At 47.1% G+C, this 19,901-nt stretch overlaps 1 protein-coding gene across 2 annotated transcripts in view; it reads right to left on the bottom strand.

The window, feature by feature from the left end:
• PCCB (propionyl-CoA carboxylase subunit beta) overlaps positions 1-19,901 on the bottom strand; it is a 418,796-nt gene that overhangs the window by 71,710 nt on the left and 327,185 nt on the right. For both annotated transcript variants that reach the window (XM_078665880.1, XM_078665881.1), the window contains exon 12: positions 8,723-8,823. In XM_078665880.1, coding sequence (XP_078522006.1) covers positions 8,723-8,823 — 101 coding nt within the window. The remainder of the gene's footprint in view (positions 1-8,722; positions 8,824-19,901) is intronic.

Below are 19,901 nucleotides of genomic sequence, written 5' to 3'. Positions count from 1 at the left end.
TCTTGGCACCTACATATCCAATAGAGAGTTGATCATCCACTCTGAAATCTTTGGTGCGGTAAAGGTAGAATGACAGCGCACGTTTAGGGTCCAGACGGTGGAGTCTCTCTTCCTCCTTGGAAGGGTGCGGAGGTGAGAAAACGTGGGCAAGGTGATAGATTGTCCTACTTGAAATAGTGTAACCACTTTAGGAAGAAATGAAGGCCTCGTTCCAAGTACCACTTTGTCCGGAAGCACAAAGAAGAAAGGAGACTTGGAAGACAGAGCTTGAAGGTCACACCCTGCAAACAGAGATGATGTCCACAAGGAAGGCAGTTTTGAAAGTGAGGACCCTGCGATGACAGTTATGAAGAGGCTGGAAGGGAGCACATATAAGGTATGTGAGAACAAGATTCAAGTCCCACTGGGGCATTAAAAAAAGGAAATGGAAAAAACAGAGGAGTAATACCCTTAAAGAACCTATTAACAATAGGAGACTTGAACAAGGATGGCTGATCTGGCAGCTGGAGAAAAGCAGAGATAGCTGCAAGATAACCTTTGCGAGTGCCCAGAGCAGAGCCCTGCTGTGCCAAAGAAAGTATATACAAAAGGACCTCTGAAAAAGAGGGGCAAAAAGAGGATCCACAGCCTTTGCTGTGCACCATGCCACAAACTTGTTCCATCTACAGGCGTATACTGATTAAGTGGAGGGATGCCTGGCTGCCAAGATGACATTACAAACTTCCGGCGGAAGGTCAAAAGCTGACAACTGTCGCCGCTCAATCTCCATGCAAGAAGGTAGCGACTGGACAGGTTCGGATGGAGAACTGTCCCCTGCTGCTGCGACAGAAGATCCTCCTGAAGGGGCAGTCAGATCGGAGGATCAATGGCCATGCTCAGAAGCTAAGAGTACCAGACTCTTTGTGCCAAGTCCGGAGCCACAAGGATAACCTTGGCCCGGTCGCACTTGATCTTCTTGAGCACTCGGGGCAGAAGTGGCGTACAGAAGGCTGCAGTTCCACTTGCGGTGAAAAGAGTCGCTGAGCGAGTGCCGCCTTGGAAACTCCATCGTGCAATACTGCCAAAATTGCAGGTTCCTTTCGGTGGCAAACCGATCTAACCAAGGCTTTACCCACCACTGAAAGGGACCTTGCATCACCTCTGAATGAAGATGCCCTTCGTGATCAACCACACACCGATGGCTGAGTTTGTCCGCCCTGGCATTCAAAGAACCTGCCATGTGTTCAACCAACAGGATCATGCCCTGATGTTCCTGCCATGTCCAGAGGCGAAGAGCCTCCTGGCAAAGGGTCCACGACCCCACCCCGCTCTATTTGTTGCAGTACATGGCAGAGGTGTTGTCTGTGAACACCTGCACCACTTTTACTTTGAGAGAGGGAGGGAATGCTTTCAGGTTGATAAGGACCCCGGATTCCGCCGGAGACCAAACGTCTCTGATCTTTGCCTCTCCCAGATGGCCGCCCCATCCCAGGACTGACGCATCTGTCACCACTGTTAGATCTAGTTGGGGAAGGGAGAGGGATATATCTTGGACCCAACTTGGTTTGTTAGCCACCCCACCACTGCAGTTGTTGTGCAGTTCCCTCTGGGTCCTAAATATAATCAGAAAAATCCCCCTGATGCTGCGCCCACTGGAACTTCAGGTCCCACTGCAGAGCCCGCATATGCCATCTAGCAAGATCCACTAGCAGAATGCAGGAGGCCATGAGGCCCAGCAGCCTCAGAGCAATTCTCACCAAAATCCGGGATAGAGGCTTAAACATCGGTATCATAGCCCGAATATCCCGGACTCAGTGCTCAGGAGGATAGCCCAAAACTGCACTGTGTCCAGAACAGCTCAGATGAAAGGGAGCATCTGAGGGGGAATCAGGTGGAATTTCGGCATGTTTGTAGTGAACCCCAGCAAGTGCAGGTGGTCTGCCGTAGTCTGGAGGTGGGAGACGACAGCCTGGAGCGATCCCGCCTTCAACAACTAGTCCTCGAGATGGGGAAGACTGGAACCCCGAATCTGCACAGATGAGCTGCGACCACCGCTATCACCTTCGTAAACACACAAAGGGGCACTGTAAGGCCAAAGGGGAGCACTGTGAACTGAAAGTGCTTGTGGCCCATCGTGAACCGTAGATAGCGTTTGTGGGCTGGCAAGCCTGGAATATGGAAATAAGCGTCCTGCAAGTCCAACGCCACCATCTAGTCTCCGGGGTCGAGGGCAGACATGACCTGAGCCAACGTGAGCATTTTGAACTTCTCCTTCCAGAGGAAGCAGTTGAAGGCCCCGAGGTCTAGAATAGGATTCAGGCATTTGCCCTTCTTGGGCACCAGAAAGTAACGGGAATAGCAACCACAACCTACTTCTGGTGCAGGGACCCTCTCTATGGCTCCCTTGGCCAAGAGAGCTGAGGCTTCCTGGCAAAGTGCCAAATGATGCTCCGATATGAGTTCATAAGACGGTGACATGGAGGGAGTATTCGTCTCGAAGAGGAGGGAGTAGCCCGTTCTGAGGATTTGCAAAACCCACCTGTCTGACGTGATGGATTGCCAGTGGAGGAAGTGATGGCTAATCCTGCCTCCAACTGGCCGGTGATGGGCCTGGGCACCCCGGGAAACTGCAGGAGCCGGCCCTGGGTGGTGGCAGTACCCAGCGCCATGAAAGGGCTCCAGGATGGGGGGCCGCGCTGCCCCCCTCCCAAAATTGTTAAAGCCCCGGGGAAGTGGTGGTCCCCAGGGGCTCCGTAACGGACTACCAAATTTACATATTAGTGCCCCTGGGAAGTGGCGGTCCCCGGGGCGTGTGGGGGGGCTCTAGCCCCCCCACAGGTATTTATTTATTTAAAAAGAAGCCCCAGGGTGGCGGTCCCCGGGGCTGGGGGGGGGGCTGTGTGCCCCCGCGAATATTTCTAAAAAGCCTCGGGTGTGGCGGACCCCGTGGCTACAGTGGTCCCCGTGGGCCCCCACAAACATTTTTGGAGATGCCCCCGGGACTTGGCCCACCCGGGGGCTAATTAATAACAAAGCTCCCGCGCTTCGTTTTTTTTATTTTTGCGGCAGGAACTGGGGATCCTCCGCGCATTCCGAGATTTATAAAAAGTTATATTTTTTGGGGTTCCTGTGGGACCCCCCTAAGCAGGCCTAGGGTGTCCGGGTGATTCTACCCTGCTCCCTTTTCTTGTTTTGCGCCTTAGTTTTTCTGTTTTCTTGTGCCTCGGTTCTACCGAGGCACAAGATGGCTACCAACACTTCCTGGTTTGGAGTGTGGACAGCCAATTAGCATGAAGCTTGTGATCGGGAGGGTGCGCGGATCCTGTGCACCTCTATATATCGATATTTTTTAAATTTTGATTCTCTCAGCAACTACTGAACGGATTTACACCATTTAATAAAAAGAGTTCTTTCTGAACTAAGGGCTACCTTTTTGCCAAATTTGGTGTAATTCCGTTCAGCAGTACGGGCTGTACCTGTGTCTAAAGTTTCCTATGGAAAATAACATGGATAAAACACGTTTTGGGACCCCCTTTTTTCTCGGACCCCGCTTGCCGAATCACCCCGAAACTTTCAAGATAGGAGCGGACCGGAGCGACCCACGAGTTTTGAAAATTTTGCGAAGATTCGTCAAACGGCGCCAAAGTTATTGGGAATAGGATGTGGCGATTTTCCTCTGGTAACTAGGTTCTAACTATAACTACCTACTGGCGACCACCAGTAGGAGATTATATATATATATATATATATATATATATATATATCCGGAAAAATCCCTTCACGAGGAAAAGATCAGAGGCCACAGGGGAAAGCAGTGCAGGAACCCTTTATTTCAAACACCCCAGCAACGGCAGATGCATTTCGGCACACTCGCCTTCTTCAGTGCCCTGTGCTGTTAAGTATACGACCCCATAGCGCTCATCCTGTGTAAAATACTTGCTGGTGCTGTGTCCCCTCCCCCTAATGATGTCGTCACACCAATAGGAGCACATGTCAAATTCAATGGACTCCAAGTCCCAGCAGGCACTGTCCTGGCGCTGGGAGGCTGGTGGCGTGGGGAAGTGGGGTAACTGTAGGTTGCAGCCAGCTCCAGGTGAGGTGGGTCGAACGTAGGTCCATGAAACAGCGGGAATCTCCCTGAGTCCCCATAACTGCAGCAGCCCGTCCCTTCAGGTGAGTTCGTGTGTGAGGACAGATATATGTCTGCAGCGATTCCATCTATCCACGTAATACCTTGCCTTCTCATTTACAGCTTTGGGGATAAAAGGGATATTCAGGCTCTGAGGTCCTGTGACCTCAGCTCCTGCAGGCTTGCCTTCCACATGATGGCATCCTCACCTTCGTTTTACTATCTCACTATATTCACCCCTCTCGCTGGACGAGGACTCTTTCTGTATTTTTATTGTAGCCAAAATAGTGATCGAGCAGAGATTACATCAAACGATTATATTGATAAAAGAAATAAGGACAACTTCTGTGTAAACCACAGAGAACGTATGCAAAGTTTCACATTTTTGCAAATTGACATCAATATGAATTTTAGTTACTGCAGCGTAAAAGCATGCAGATGAAAAGATAGATGAGGTATTCTATGCATTAAATTGAGATGACTAATAATCATGAAATACTACTTTCACTCATTTATGTGTGTTAAAATAATGTAGGAGAAAAATCTCACGTTATGGATTTTATTGCTAATTGATTTGATTTTCATATAAAGAATATGAAATTAATTAGACTAAAAGAAATGTAATATGATTTAGTTTGGTTTCCATGCGAAAATTAACTATAATGTAATTTCATGTAATAATGTTTACGCCGAAAATGACAAAAGAAAAGTAGGTGCTACACAACTATATTTAGATGTGCTCTCATAAACCTTCTTTAGCATGAACTTCACATATGTATTAGTCGAATAACACAAACATTTATATGCATTTTATTATATGACTAATGTTGACACAAAGAAATTTGTACATTTTATTGATATGTATTAATTATGATTAGAATGAAATGTTTACGAGTGTATTTCTGTCATAGTTTGAATTCACATACTAGTTTCCTATTAATGTAAAAATCACAATTTAACATGATCTTGTATATTAGCCCAAATTTCATGTAGGCCTCATTTCCCATTCCAGTGAAGTTATGGACTGAACATTTTCAAAGCGTATGAGAATTTCTTGCAATATTGCAAGCTGTATTGAAGTGATAACTGTTTCTTTTGACATCTCTCGGACTGAATCGTGCACTTGCTTCAATTTTTGTAACACTATGGAACAGCTGACTGGGAAAGAGTCCTTTTCAACCTTTATGCATTCCTTTAAACGCACTATTGTTCAATGAGTCTTAGGCATGATCTAAGGAACTGCATAATTGATTCACCTAACATTTCCGGATTTGTGTTTTCTTTTTGCCACATCACCATCACTCTATTGCGGATTCACCAATGAAATGAATGGTCTGTCAGATTGAGGTGATGTTAAGGGGTGTCACCCCGGAACTGTTCCAGTATAACAGCTTCTTTGTCCTATTGCGCTACTGGTTTCTGAGACTTTGGGAACATGGGCTCGTTACTGCTGACAGTATCCTGATTGCAGATTGGACCCAGATTGAACCTTTCGGATGAAGGGGGTCATGTTGCTGGACTCTTGCTGTTACAGCCGCAAACTGAGACAGATCACTGTCTTGATGAACTTGACTGGCTACTTGGAGCCTTGCTGAACTCTCCTGTGAGTCTTTACTCAGGCTCTTCCTGGCTACCCATCTCTATCGAGATGTACGCTGTATGTGATAAGAATCTGCCTCGGCTGAGGACGTTTTCCTCAACTTATTCTCACTGGATCTCAGAGGCTTGGTATATTTCATGAAATTCTTTACTAATTAATTATTAGTGGTCTATGCCACTTTATTGAATGCAAATGTTCTTTACCCTTTAGATTATATAACCAAACTTTAATATTTATTCTGATTCTGCTGTTCTGTCTCATCATTAATTTAGAGTGAACATTAATTGGGTTATCAATGTATTGGGAAAGATTTATCTAGGAGTTGTTGAAATTGGGTTTAGATAAAGTTATCCTATTCCTGGTCCTCATTGGGTAACTGTCCATTCTCTGAATGTACAACCCCTTTCAGCACAGAGCAAGATCCGTCGGAGGACCAATGGAATACATGAGTAGCGTAAGATGAAAGTAAATTCAGTAAGGGTCCAGTAACCGATACAGCATCAGAGAAGCCAGCGCGTGAGCAGCGTTCTGAATGGGCTCCGATATTGCCCCAGAGAGGCCAAAGAGTGAATGTGTGGCTCCATTTGCTCCAGTTATCGAGCTCCCGGTAAATAAGTGGGGGGACGCCATCCACCTGCATGGTAACCCGACTCGAGCCCTGCTCTTGAGGCACAGACTAGCACAGTGGCATCGGGGGTGGGTGAGGCTAGATTTAGTGGAGCATGTATTGGAGTCAGCAGAGTCCCAAAGCTTAGAATAGCAGAAGGCAGGACATGCCTTTGATGGTGAGGTGGGAGTAGGGGTGGTATTTGGCAGGATGTGAACAATGGGCTCCACCCACATTTTGTGAGGTCAGAGCAAGTTAATGTTGCAAGGGGATGAGAAGGATTCCAGTAGGGAGCGGACAAACAAATCTTTATTTACCGACTTCATGGAGTGTAACGCTCTTTTAATTGCTTGGTGCAGTGAGTTCTCCCATGTGCCCGATCCCGCTTTGTTTGTTTTACTTGTGACTTTAGGTGGGAGGAGGGTCGCCTACAGGCTGCGTGAAGGGTAGGAAGGTGGGTGTAAAGTACTGGAGTCTGTTTTAAATTAAGGCATTAATATTATAATTCCTAATTTACCAGGCTGGTGGAAGTTGCATTTGATCGCAAGCTATGTTGCACCTTTTCCACCGAAGATCTACCTGGCCTTCAATTGTCGGACACTAAAAGTACTCTCTTTTTTTGTTCACCTAATCTTTATTTTAACCCATGCCACCATTCCTTTATGCAGACAAGTCCGTACTACACAATTTGAAATGCTCTTTACCGAAAGGTGCTGCTCACATACTCCTCACCCCCTCTCCCTTCCTCACTGAGAGCACCATTTGTGTAATGATTTTATAAATTACATTGATGATATGCAGATGACTGATAAGTAATTGTATGCAGTAACAAGTACAATGATTGCACCTGTACATGGAATACATACAATTCATCTTTGAATACTGCATACTCCACCCTCATTGCGCCAAGCATATATATTGTGAAATATAATTGTGGTGTGTATAAATATATACTAGAACAAAATAATTGTAAAGTATATCTACTCAACTCGTTACCATGGATTGGGCATCATTGGGTGAGCGTATTGTACCCATTGACATTCCTGGCTATCCAGACATAAATGTTTTCTATTTATAGGAGAGCTAAATGTTTTTAGATGAGGTGCAAAAATACATGCAAATATTTCTGGTGTCGTACAAGAGCACAGGAGTGCCGGTAACAGCCATGAGAGCAAATGAGGAAGGTGGTTGTGAAAAATATGGAACTGAAAAGCTAGTGAGAAAAGCTGGTGAAAACAAAAGAGAGTTCCTGTGGAGGTACGTTAGATCAAAAGTGGAGTGGAAACGAGACTGGAAGGAAGAGATAGGCAGTTAGGTCAAAGGCAGAGGAAGAAAGTGAAAATGATGGAAAGAGCGAAGAAGAAGTAAGACATTGAAAGGCGAAGGACAAATTAAAAGCAGGAATGAACTGGAAAAAATAGTGAAAATGGGTAAAGTGGAGATTGAGGGCAAAAAGAGACGAAAGAACACAAGAGAATAAACAATATCAGATGGGCTGCGAACATGGTGAGGAGGGAGGAGAGCAGAAAGCTGCAGGATATCTGGAAGCATGTGACAGTTTATTTGGCGAAATGTGGTATAAAATGTAAAATTGTATCCTCTATTTTAACATAGAATTTTGCAGGGGGGAGAACGCCTCCAATTCCTTCTTACAGTACTTGCTTGGGCTCCCTTGCTTCACTCATTCGGTCTGAGTAAATTCAGGCAGGTTTTAAAGCCTCACAGTTTAAAATTGTACCTGCCACTACTGCTGAAGATGTTATGCATTACTTGAAGTACATTTGGTCTTATTCTGACAATAAACATTTCCCACGTACTCCCACAAACCTACAGCAGCTGCAATGTTCTGTATCCTCCAGTGAAGTTACCATCATCTTGCCAAAAATAGAATTCTATGGCATATCACAGATATTTTCTACGTCTACTGTTCTATTAGTCTCAAGCCCATGTCTCAGCCATATCTCCTAATGCCTACTATCAACTAAATTATGTCTGCTGAAGGGAGAAGCAGCAGCACCAAAGTTATTTTCTGTGAGGATTCAGCTAATCCCACAGAGTAAATAATATTTCTGAACAGGTATTTGCAAAAATAGAGGAATAAAAGACTGTGAAATATTGTTTTTAACAATATGGCAGAGAAGAACTCTTGAAAACCCAGTAACAAGACAGGGTAAAATCACTTGGTCTCCAGCAAAATAACATCTTAATCTACACTCACCAAATCTAGAGCGACACAAGTCCTCATCCATGGTCGTTGACCCAATTAGAGTAGCAGATGCTATTAGGACTAGTTTATACATTTGCGGGCGATTCCACAGCGCTTCATACATGTATCTAAAATATAATATATACAATATTTATTGAATTCAAAGGCCACAAAAGGCACCACCCCTTCCACTTGCATCACCTTTCGTGTGATGACTGTGATCTTTGGCACCGTAGCTTCTGCGAAGGCAAAGAGGAGTTTTGCTCCATGTCGTATGATGCCCCCATATTCCTGTGCTGTGCCTAGAAAGAACAAATTAAATTACAAGGATAACTTAGCATTGTGACATGGCGGGTGAACATATTGCAGCACATACATTTGAATGGTTTCTTCGTTTCACTTAACAATTCTTCCTATTTGGCTAGTGCAAGGAATAGATGACGTGGATTACTTCCTTCATTTTGCAACTCGCAAAATCACAGGGTTCGCAAGTGCGAAACAGTGTTGTACCATGTATTAAACCCATTCTACAAACTGGTAAAGCCTGTACTTGACGACTTATTCCGAATCGTAAATATGAAATGTATCAATGATGTTTGATGGCAATCGCTAACCATTGAAAAGTTACAGTCTCCCCAAAGGACGTGGTGTCCCATTTACAAAAGGGAAGCTGCTGCTGTTGGCCACCTTCCCCTTTGGGAATTCTGCCGGGCAGCCTAGGAGGGGCAGAAAGGTTTATTCTGTATTATTTCCTCACTGTTCTTTAAACTGTACAAAGATCTGAATGGGAAACAGGTTCACCCACAAGGTTGTAAATTTAAAAAAAGATGTGATACACTCTCGCACCTTCTACAGAGCAGCGATGTACTGCAGGAGTAAAAGCTATTCTCAAATTGAGTTACAAGCAGAGCATCTCCAGGACCTAACTTAGCCCAACCCTAGAGTCAAAACCAGAACTGCTGTGAGAAATGAACTTCTGGAACGACAACTGTCCCGATCCGCGGAACAGATCACCCTTACCAAGGACTTTGTAGCATACACCAGTTCTACGATATCAGCAGCCATAGTTGTGCAGTCTACTAAAATGATGTGTTTCCTTGTACTTTGGATGCAGAAACATGCATAATCTTTTTTTTATTGATTCTACTGCTGCCTCATAGATGGACCATATTCACCTTAACAAGGTAGGAGTGTGTTTGTTAGCTAAAACACTCAATTCTGCACAGTAGGACTCACTACAAATAATACACCTTCCAATCAAACATGCAACCTGAGATCTGCAATCCTTCAAATTAGGCCACAGGATCAGAAGACCACACCAGTGGCAGCAGGGCGCTACACACATCACAAGTTCCTAAAGTGCGACATAATATATTTTTGGGATGGCTTCAAAGGCAGAATTTGCATCATCACAGAGGCCAATCAGCTAGTAAAAATGCTCCCATTAAAAAAAGCAAAATGTTTTGTGCTGCGGTGCTTTAGCTACAGATAGGAGCACCATTACCGATTGTTAGAGCTTAATATTTGCTCAAATATAATCTTGAACATTTGGAAGGTTTCCAGAATTCAAAAAATAAGCTATTGAAATAAGCTTTTAATATGAGAATATATCATATAGAAACAAGAATCAGGAACATGAGCATAAGTCTATGTTTACATCATTCGTGGAGCTCTATTGCTCACTCATATTTTTCTGTATACAACTTTATTCCTCCAACTCTTACCTTCTCTTACACGTCTTTACATCATAATGCTGTACAGAATACGCACAAGCAAATATTTCTTTTTGGCACAGTTAACAGTATTAACTGATCTCATCATTTCTACTTTTTACAACGTTATTTGAAATATTTTTTTATTTAATTGTAATTAATTTATTCTATACTGTATAACAATCCAAATAATTATATATAACCGAAACAAATCACAAAAATGCAGAAATAAATTAACATAGCGAATAAAGAAGAATTTTAAAAAAGAGAGTCAACAGAAAAGATAAACCGAGGATAAAGTTGAAAAGCGCAATATTTTACAATTTAAAACAACAGAGGGCAAAAAGTAATGCCAAAGTCAGTGTTTCAAAGAATGGAAACCTTAATATAAAAAATTAACACATTTAGAGAGGGGGCATATCCAGCTAGGGCTGTAGATGGCTTTTTTTTAGCTCCCGGCACCAGATCCATTCTCATGACTACTGAAACATCAGTGGGAACCAAATATGCTTGAAAATGGGGGCTTATGAGTGGCACCCAACTACAAAGTAACCGTGACTAGGAGGAATCAACCCTTAACATTCCCTCGCATTCTTATAATTAAAGGCGCCCACCTAAAAGTGTTTTTCACCACTGTCCGAGGGATAGGAGACTGATAATGGAGCTAGTAAAGACACCACGGGTGGTTCCCCCAGATTAGGGCAGAAGTAAGGCAGCACCACAGAGGAGTTACAGCATGCTCACGAGTAAGAGTGAAAGAAGGGCAACAAAGGCACTATCTGAGCTGGAGAGGAAGTGGATTTGTTAGTGGGAGACATCGAGTGGTAAAGGCGCTGGCAGCAGGACCAGCACTGACACCAGTGAAAAATGAGCAGGGACGGGAACACTTCTCCACACAGGCTGTGGCTTTAGACATAAGGTTCGAGACAACATCTAGTCCCCCTGTGGTCTCCTTCCTCTGTTGTAGCTTTAATTGCAGATCACTTAAAGAAATCAGTACAAGAATATTCAATTTTCTCATCAGGTCGAGTGAGGCATTCCCTCAAGAGGGAATATTATCAGAAGAAGTGGGCATCTAGGCTAAACAACAGGCCAGCAGTGCAACAAAGAAAGGGAAGAGGGTCTAGCAAAGATCTTTTACATCAAGAGAGACAAAAGAGGCTATGTAATCAGGAAATCACCCAATCACTTTTTTCCAGACCCTTAGGCATAGTAAAGGCCAGTACGCAGAAATGGTCTCTTCATCTCACTCAAAGTCCTCCTGCGTACTTTGGTTGACCCGATTCTCGAGGCCGAATATGGAAACTGTAGCACTGAGGAGATAGTTAATGAAACTCATTCACACAAATAACTTCAACCGAGCCAGAGTCTAAGCACGAGGATCGCCTGCTCTCAGTGCTTCAGCAGCCACCATAAACTTTCCATCAGAAACCTAAAGTAAACTGGAAAACTGTGGCTCAGGGCTTGGAATCTACAGGACTCCAAGACAAAGGTCATCCTAATTTGAGTGTGTCATTAGGAATATCGAGTGATCCTGTCCACAGAGCCTGGACATTTAAGAGTGATGAACAGAGATTTACTGGAGGGTGCCCACTCTAGCTGTGGCCAGCATTCCAGCCCTGGTGCCATTTTACTGTTGAAATAAGCACAGGTTTCAAAAGGTCAGTTTAGTTTCAATTAGATGACGATGCTTGGGCTGCAAGTCCTACTACAGCTGTTTAGAAGATTAATGGAACATGACATGGGTTGGAAAAGTCTGACCTGCAAGTCAGAACCCCTTTCAAAGGACCACGGGTCAGGCTGGCGTTACTGGACCAAACTGTGGTGGTTGAGGCCTTTCATCTCTGATGTCCTGGAGCCTACATTACTATGGGCTCTGAGCAACTGGGCAAGTATCCCCTCAGCCCCTGACTCTTAGTAGCGCAGATTAAGTTCAAGGCATCTCAGGGAGGAGGCAGGGAGAATAGAAGCTCAACTTAGAAACCATCCAGCAACTCCACTAATTGATTGTCCTGTCAAACACTTACTTTTATGGAGAAAAAAAAAGAGTTTATCTAGTAACCGAGTACAATTCAGCACACCAGAAACAATAATGCAGCACACTAGCGTTACCTGGGTCAGCGCTCGAGTTCCACTTTCCCTTCTAAGGATTGTGGTCATTCCCTATTTACGTGTGCTTAACATCCTAGTTACTGGACCTTGCGCCCTCCAGGTGATCTCCTTCCCGCCACAGGCTCCCCTGGTCTTGGGTCAGACAGAAGCTGGTGCTCCAGACGATTGTTCTTAATTCACCTGGGTGATGCCCCTCACCCACATGGGAGACTGGCAGACCCTCAGTCCCAAGTCCTGGTCACAACAAACCGAAATCGTGCTGCGCTTCTCTATGCTGATGTGCCTTCAGTTTGCTAATTTGAGAGGCTATAACTCACATTTTTTAAATCTGTTTCCACACAAAAATGTGACTAATGTCTCTTTCTTTGAAGTTCACGTTTTGGGGGTTGCCTAATTTGAAGTGTCTATTCCTCCTAATTACAGTCCATCACAGCAGTAGTGTATCAAAATTGGATAACCCCAAACGTAGGCCAAGGGAGTAACTAGATGATCACACCTGGACGTCAACCTCAGTGATATGTGCGTCAAAAGATTACAGTAGCCCCAACCCTAATCTTTCTGATTATATTATGAACCTATCTCCTTCCTGAAATGTTTCCAGGTTGCTTTGACATGTGACCTCTTTCGAAATCAAGGAGACATTTTAAAGAGTACTGAAGAGCCTGGCTCCTCATTCCTCTAGTGAGTCTCTCACCCAGCTTTCAGAATGCAGCAATCCCCAAATCTGTATGGGGGCTCCTTCACCTCCACATGGTCCTCCAGCAAGCCCTAGTGTTCCTAATAAGGGATGCTCTGGCCTTCATCCACTTTACCACTCACGCACACATGCATCCTTAGCGCTTCAAGCAAAAACACGTGTAGCCCTTTACTTACTGTACCACACCCGGGCCCACCTGCATACCACTGCGATGCCTATAAACACTCATGCGCTGCCTTCATTTACCGTTACACTCACCGGATCACGTAAGCACCAGCGAGATGCACATAAACATGCCTGCACAACCTCTGTATAGCACAGCACACAGGATGAAGTACATGCTATTGTGTTGCACTCAAACATGCATGGGCTGCCTCCCTGTACTGTACAACACACTGGGTCATGTACTTGCCATAGTGATGCATTCGAACATACACACACTCTCTCCCCACATCTATCCTGATGTAGGCCAATTGTTGAGCTGAGCAAACAGAAGCAGAACTTTCTATGAGTTAGCCAGTAGGTCCTACTCCCATGACACATGCCCCTGGCCAGATTACTTGATTACTCACTATAAAAATAGCATGCTGCTACCAACGCACTGGTGGCAATCCGCTTCTGGCAAGATAATTAGCTTCCCCACTACTATGAGGGTAGCGTGTGGGGCACCTCTTCCCTGTCTAGGCGAACAAGTTATTAACCTTCGGTAATACATTATCTGGTAGAGACAATATCTAGCTGCAGATTCCCTACTTATTTTCTCAGGCATCATACTGGATCTGCACACTTTTGCGTGAGCAGTATTCCTGCGTGCCGTTAGTTGGCTCCGTACAGTTCCACGCGTCGTCAGTGCCAGATGTGGTGTTGTAGTCACCTATATAGACACCACCCAGGAGCAGGACTCCAGTTACATTTCACAACTTTTCACGCTAGAAGCACAGAGCCATGAAGTTAACTGACTAGTATGCGTTCAAACTAGGGGCCTGAAAAGGGAGCCACCCTAGCCCTATAAATGTGTCCGCAGAGCGGAGCGGCATGGGTGGGTCAGTAAGGAATCTGCAACTAGATATTTTCTCTGCCAGATAATGTGCAAGTAACTTGTTCATCTGGTAGAGACTTCTAGAAGCAGATTCCTTACCTTTGAGTAGATAGCTAAGCCATAGCATCAGGTGGTGGGCTGCGTACAAATTGACTAAACTAAGAAGTCCTGCAGGATTGAGCGGGCGAAATGCCCATCCCTGTGGACCAGACTGTCCACGCAGTAGTGCTTGGCAAATGTGTGCAGGGATGCTCACGGTGCTGCCTGGCAGATGTCCAAGACTAGAACACCACAAGCCAAAGCTGTGGTCACAGTTGTTCCTCTGGTGGAATGGTCATGCAAGCCCTCAGGAGGCTGCTTTTAAAGCAGGGCGTAGAAGATCTTGATACAGAGAACGTCCCAGATCAAAATGGTTTGTTTCTGAACTGCCCAACCTTTTTTAGCTTCTACATAGCCCACGAAGAGTTCGTCATCCACTCGTTCCTCACCTTTAGAGAGATGGGGAGGAGCATAAAAGGTGGGCAGGGTGACAGATTATCCTAAAAGGGATGGGGCCACAACTTTAGGCAGGAAAAAAAGCCTGGGTGTGAAGCACCACCTTATCCAGGAATACCATAAGATAGGGAGGCTTGGATGATGAAGCCTGCAACTCACTCCCCCTCCTGGCAGATGTTATTGCCACTAGAAAGGCTGTCCTGATAGGAAGTAGCCAGTAGGAACACTTGTGAAGCGGCTCAAAGGGAGCACACGAGTTAAGTGAGAACCAAGTTCAGATTTCATTGAGGCATTGTGAAGGGGGAAGCACATGTGCAAGCCCTTTCAGGAACCTATTTACAATAGGGGACTTAAATTAAGAGGATTGGTCAGGCAGCCGGAGGAAAGCGGACAGAGCAGAGATATAACCCTTAAGAGTGCCCAGAACAGAGCCCTGCTGGGCAAGGGTAAGAACGAAGAGAAGGATATCAGAAAGAGGCAGAAAGAGGGCCAACAGACTTTTCTGTACAATATTTTACACATTTTTGCCAATGGCAGGCATACACACTTTGGCGGAAGGCTGCCTGACCGCCAAGATTACTTGGTAAACTTTGGGAGGAAGGTCAAAAACTATCAACTGTTGTTTCTCAATCTCCATGCAAGGAGGGGGAGAGTTGACAGGTTCGGGTGGAGGACCCTCCCCTGCTGTTGCGACAGAAGATCCTCCGAAAGGGGCAGCCTGATTGGAGGATCCATGCTCATTTTCAGAAGTTCGGATACCAATCTCTCCATTCCCAGTCCGGAGCCACAACCATGACTTGGGCCAGTTGTTCCTGATCTTTTTGAGAACTCTGGGCAGAAGTGGTATAGGCGGAAAGGTGTGTAGGAGGCCCGAGCTCCACTTGCGACAAAAAGCGTTGCAGAGCGATAGGCACCTTGGAAACTCCAATGTGCAGAACTGCTGACATTGCGCGTCCTCTTCGGAGGCAAACAGATCTAACCAAGAGTCTCCCCATTACTAAAAGAGACCTTGCACCACCTCATAGCAGAGACATAATTTGTGATCCGCCAATCACGGTTTGTTAGCCACCACTGCAAGTCCTATGCAGTTCAATCCAAGATCTGGACCAGATCATAGAGATTTCCCTGATGCTGCGCCAAATGGAACTTCAGGTTCAACTGAAGAGCCCCAATATACCATCAGACATGATTTACCTAAAGGATGCAGGAGGCCATGAGGCCCAGCAGCCTCAGTCATTCTTATCGAAATCCAGGATAGAGGCTTAAACATCGGAATCCTAACCTGAATATCAGAACCTGAATATCCTCAATGCTCGGGAGGATAACCCGAAACTACACAACTCCAATGAAGGGGAGCGTCTGAGAAGGAGTCCGGTCTAATTTCGGCACATTCATAGTGAATCCCAGAGAATGCAGGAGGTCCGCCATAGTCTGGAGATGGGAGGTGACTGTCTGGGGCGAGGCTGCCTTCATTAGTCAGTCGTCGAGGGAGGGAAAGACTGAAACCCTTAAACTGCACAGAAGAGCTTCTACCACCGCCATCACCTTGGTGAACACCCAAGGGGAGCTGGTAAGGTCAAAGGGAAGCATGGTGAACTGAAAGTGCTTGTGGCCTACCTTCAACTGCAGGTAACTCCCTTGAGCAGGCAAGATGAGGATGTGAAAATATACATTCTGAAAGTCCAACGCTACCAGCCAGTCTCCTTGGCCTAGGGCAGACAAGACCTGAGCAAAAGGTGAACATCTTGAATTTCTCCTTTTTGAGGAAGAGATTGACGGTTCGGAGGTCTAGACTAGGACGAAGACTCTTGTTCTTTCTGGTTATTAGAAAGTAGCGGGAAGGGGGCGTAGCCAGGCGCCAGCGAAGATGGGCGCCTAAACCGAGAGCTCCGCCGGAGCCGAGCCCTAAACCCCTCTAAATCCGCCCAAAATCCGACATGCGGTGCACCCCCTAGAATTGGAAAACCTAACCTGACCCAGCGGCACTAGAAATATAGATTTGGGGGCTCCCATCTGACCCAGACGCTGGGCAGCGGCAACGGCCTCTGCGGCCCGACTGCCAATTGGAAGCGGTGAACCAGGAGTCCGTCCCGTGATTCACGCAGGGACCCGGCTTCGAGGCCTGTGCGAGAGGCGGGGTGCGGGAGCCTTGCTCAGAGGTGGGGCTCCTTCTGACCTCGCAGAGCCAGGAGGTGGAGAAGACGACGGAGACCAGCACCCGCAGGCCTGAGGCGGTGCCGACGTAACCTGTAGCGGTGATGGGACCCCGCGGACAGAAAGATTGGAAAATCCACCTCCTGCCATTGTGAGCGCCTGCGGCAGCAGTGAGTTGTGCCGCAGTGACCGCGGCGGTGAGAGACTTGGCCGATCATCCTTTGATCCGGGCGGGAGGGGCACAGGACAGTGTTTGCTGCCCCTGGGGTGCCCAGAGGAGAGACTGCAGATGCGGAAGCAGGCCCGGCCCCGCAAGAGCCTCTACGATCATCCAAAGTGGGCGCCCTGGGACTGCCGCCTGCAGAAAGAGGGAGTAATCCCCCCCCCTCCCAAGGGGACGCGTGGAGCACACAGACGCCTGGAGCCCTAGGCCTGAATGCTGGAGGGCGACGACGGAGACTACTGCGGGACGGGCAACACATTGCCAGTAAGTGCTCTCCATTTAGCGGCTGAGGTGACGTCACTGGAGTGGGGCCTACAGACTGTTCAGGTACAACGTGCACGGGTGCCTCGCCGCGCCCTGGGTGAATAATCTATATTACAGTGGTCTTTAGGAGTGCAACACACGCCTTAGAGTAGGTGTGGGGGCCTGATGGATGGTCAAGGAGGACGGAATGGAGCGAAGCTGCTGAACGGTGAGACTGAGGGAGTGCTGTGAGTGGCGGCTATCAGTGGCAGTGAGAGGCCTCAAAATTATCTCCTGACTGGCGCTTCACCGGGGTTAAACGAGGCAAGCGGGGTCTGCTAGTGGGAGCGTAGGCCGCCATTATGAAGCCGAAGGGCACGGCTGCTGCGCAAACCAACAAACTTGATAAATATGCAGTCCCAGTGGGGAAATCGACAAAATGTCCAACGAGGTCAATCTACTCCGCTCAGATCTCGGCAAAACCTCTGCCAAGGCCAACGAGACTGACATACGGGTACTCCAGGCCTCCTCGAAGAAGCTAGAACAATGTGTGAACGAACTAGTGCATCAACACCGTCAAGTGGCCCTAAAGCTGGAGGATCAAGAAGGGAGGGCACGCCGGAACAACATTCGGGTGGTGGGTGTGCCGGAGGATACGGAGGGGCCTAGTAAGGACCTTTTCCTTGAATATTTGATCCTTAATCACCTGAAGCCTAAACGCCTCTCTAACATTTTTACCATTGAGCGTGCACATCGGGCGCCCATTCCTAAGCCCAAACCTCGAGCACCACCCAGGACAATCATTGCAAAAATCCTGAACTATAGAGATAGAGACGCTATTCTCCAGGCTGCTAGACAGAAGGGCGACCTGTACTATGAGAACGCCACAATCAGATTCTTTCCGGACTTCACGCTCCAGGTACAAAGTGAAAGGCGATCCTTTGATGGAGTGAAGGCGGTGCTACGTGCCAAAGGAATGAAAACATGATGTTTTTTCCTGCCAAACTCAAAGTTATCGCAGGGGGCAAAGCTATTTTCTTTGCGGCACCATCAGAGGTTCAAGACTGGCTGGTTAGGGAGTCAACGAGACCATCGAACAGAGGGGTGGGTGGCGAATGGAGAGAAGCGCGGGCCGCCTCGCCTGGGTCCATGGACGACAGATCGGATGTGGATAGAACAAGTCAATGGTCCTGGCGGTCAAGATCAGCTAGCCCCAAATGGGGTACTCTCCGGGACGTTCCAGGTCACTGATGGCGGACGCATTATCCGACACGGACCCCTTGGGACTGTAATGTAATGTATACTCTTTATTTATGATGCTGGGGGGCTTTTATCCTCTTGGGTACTTTGATATGCGGGGAGCGGTTGCCTAACTATGATATAGGAAGCGGGGCCGAGCCAGGAAGAGACTATGAACATTTTCTCTCCCCACTATGGCCTGGCGGCTGGCGACAATCTGAATGGAGCCCGAGCAACACTTTGAAAGTGGGGACTGAACCTTGGGGGACATTGCTCTGTTCTGAGGAGTGTACGCATGTTTAACGGGGCATTACGTTATGTTGGGGGAGGGGTGCGCAGCGGTTGGAGCTGGTGCCGGCGCATTTTCCCCTTTAAGTAGGTTTTTCGGGAGGGGGGAGGTTTCCCCACTCCTGGGTTGGGTTGGGAGAAAGGCGCTCTGCTAATTGGGGATGTGGGTAGTTTGGAGCCTACGGAGCAGGGAGGGGGGGGGGTCTCTAGTTCCAGGGGGGAGTGGGTTTGGTTGGGGCTGGGGGGGGAGTTTGAAGTGGTCACATCGGGGTATGCAGTGGTTTGAGACAGAGAAACAGGAATCGCAGAAATGTGGAAGCATTTTACTGTGCTGATGGCTATGAAGTGGGATAAAAGTCTTAAGGTACTTAGCTGGAATGTCAACGGCTGGGAGACAAACAAGAGAAGTATTGTGTTACAGTTTGTCAAGCGTCACCTCCCTGATGCGGTTCTCCTTCAGGAGACCCATCTGCTGGGTAACACATGTCACGCGCTAAATAGATGGGGGATAGTGCTCCACGCTGGCTTTGCATCCGGGTCCCGGGGGTGGGGATCCTCTTGCGCTGTAGCTTTCCATTTGTCATTGATCATAAGGACACGGATCCATTGGAGCGTTTTGCTGCCATCTCAGGGAAGTGGGAGGGATGTAGGCTCAACTTGGTAACGATATACATTCCACCGGGCCTCCAAACCCAGTCTTATCATGACCTTGGGAAATTGCTCCTTTCCCTCCCAGAGGGGCGGCTTCTAATGGAAGGGGACTTCAACGCTGTGGTTTCGGGCGAATTAGACAGACATCCGGCGAGGGACATAGCGACGGGGCACATGTGGCTTCCTAATCTCCTTGAGGCGTTTGGACTTCTCGATCATTGGCGCCTCCGACACCCGACACAGAAACAATACACCTTCTTTTCAGGTCCGCACCGCACTTTCTCACGCATAGATTATCTCCTAATACCGATGCATCAGGACACTACCCTGCGTGAAGTCACTCACATGGCAAGGGACATCTCGTATCAGTCCCCACTGTGGGCCCACATCACCATCAGGGACCGTAGGGAGGGGTGTGTGGCACCGATTAACGCCTGGTACCTCCGCAGCCAGGAGACGAAAAAGAAACTTTACCCTTTCAATAGACAACTACTTTGGGGAGAACGTAGGGACCGTGGAGTCGTCAG

The sequence above is a fragment of the Lissotriton helveticus genome, chromosome 11 (genome assembly GCF_964261635.1).
Source record: "Lissotriton helveticus chromosome 11, aLisHel1.1, whole genome shotgun sequence".
Lineage (NCBI taxonomy): Eukaryota > Metazoa > Chordata > Amphibia > Caudata > Salamandridae > Lissotriton > Lissotriton helveticus.
Note: the sequence above shows the minus strand (reverse complement) of the source record. Positions and strands in the feature narration are given on the sequence as shown.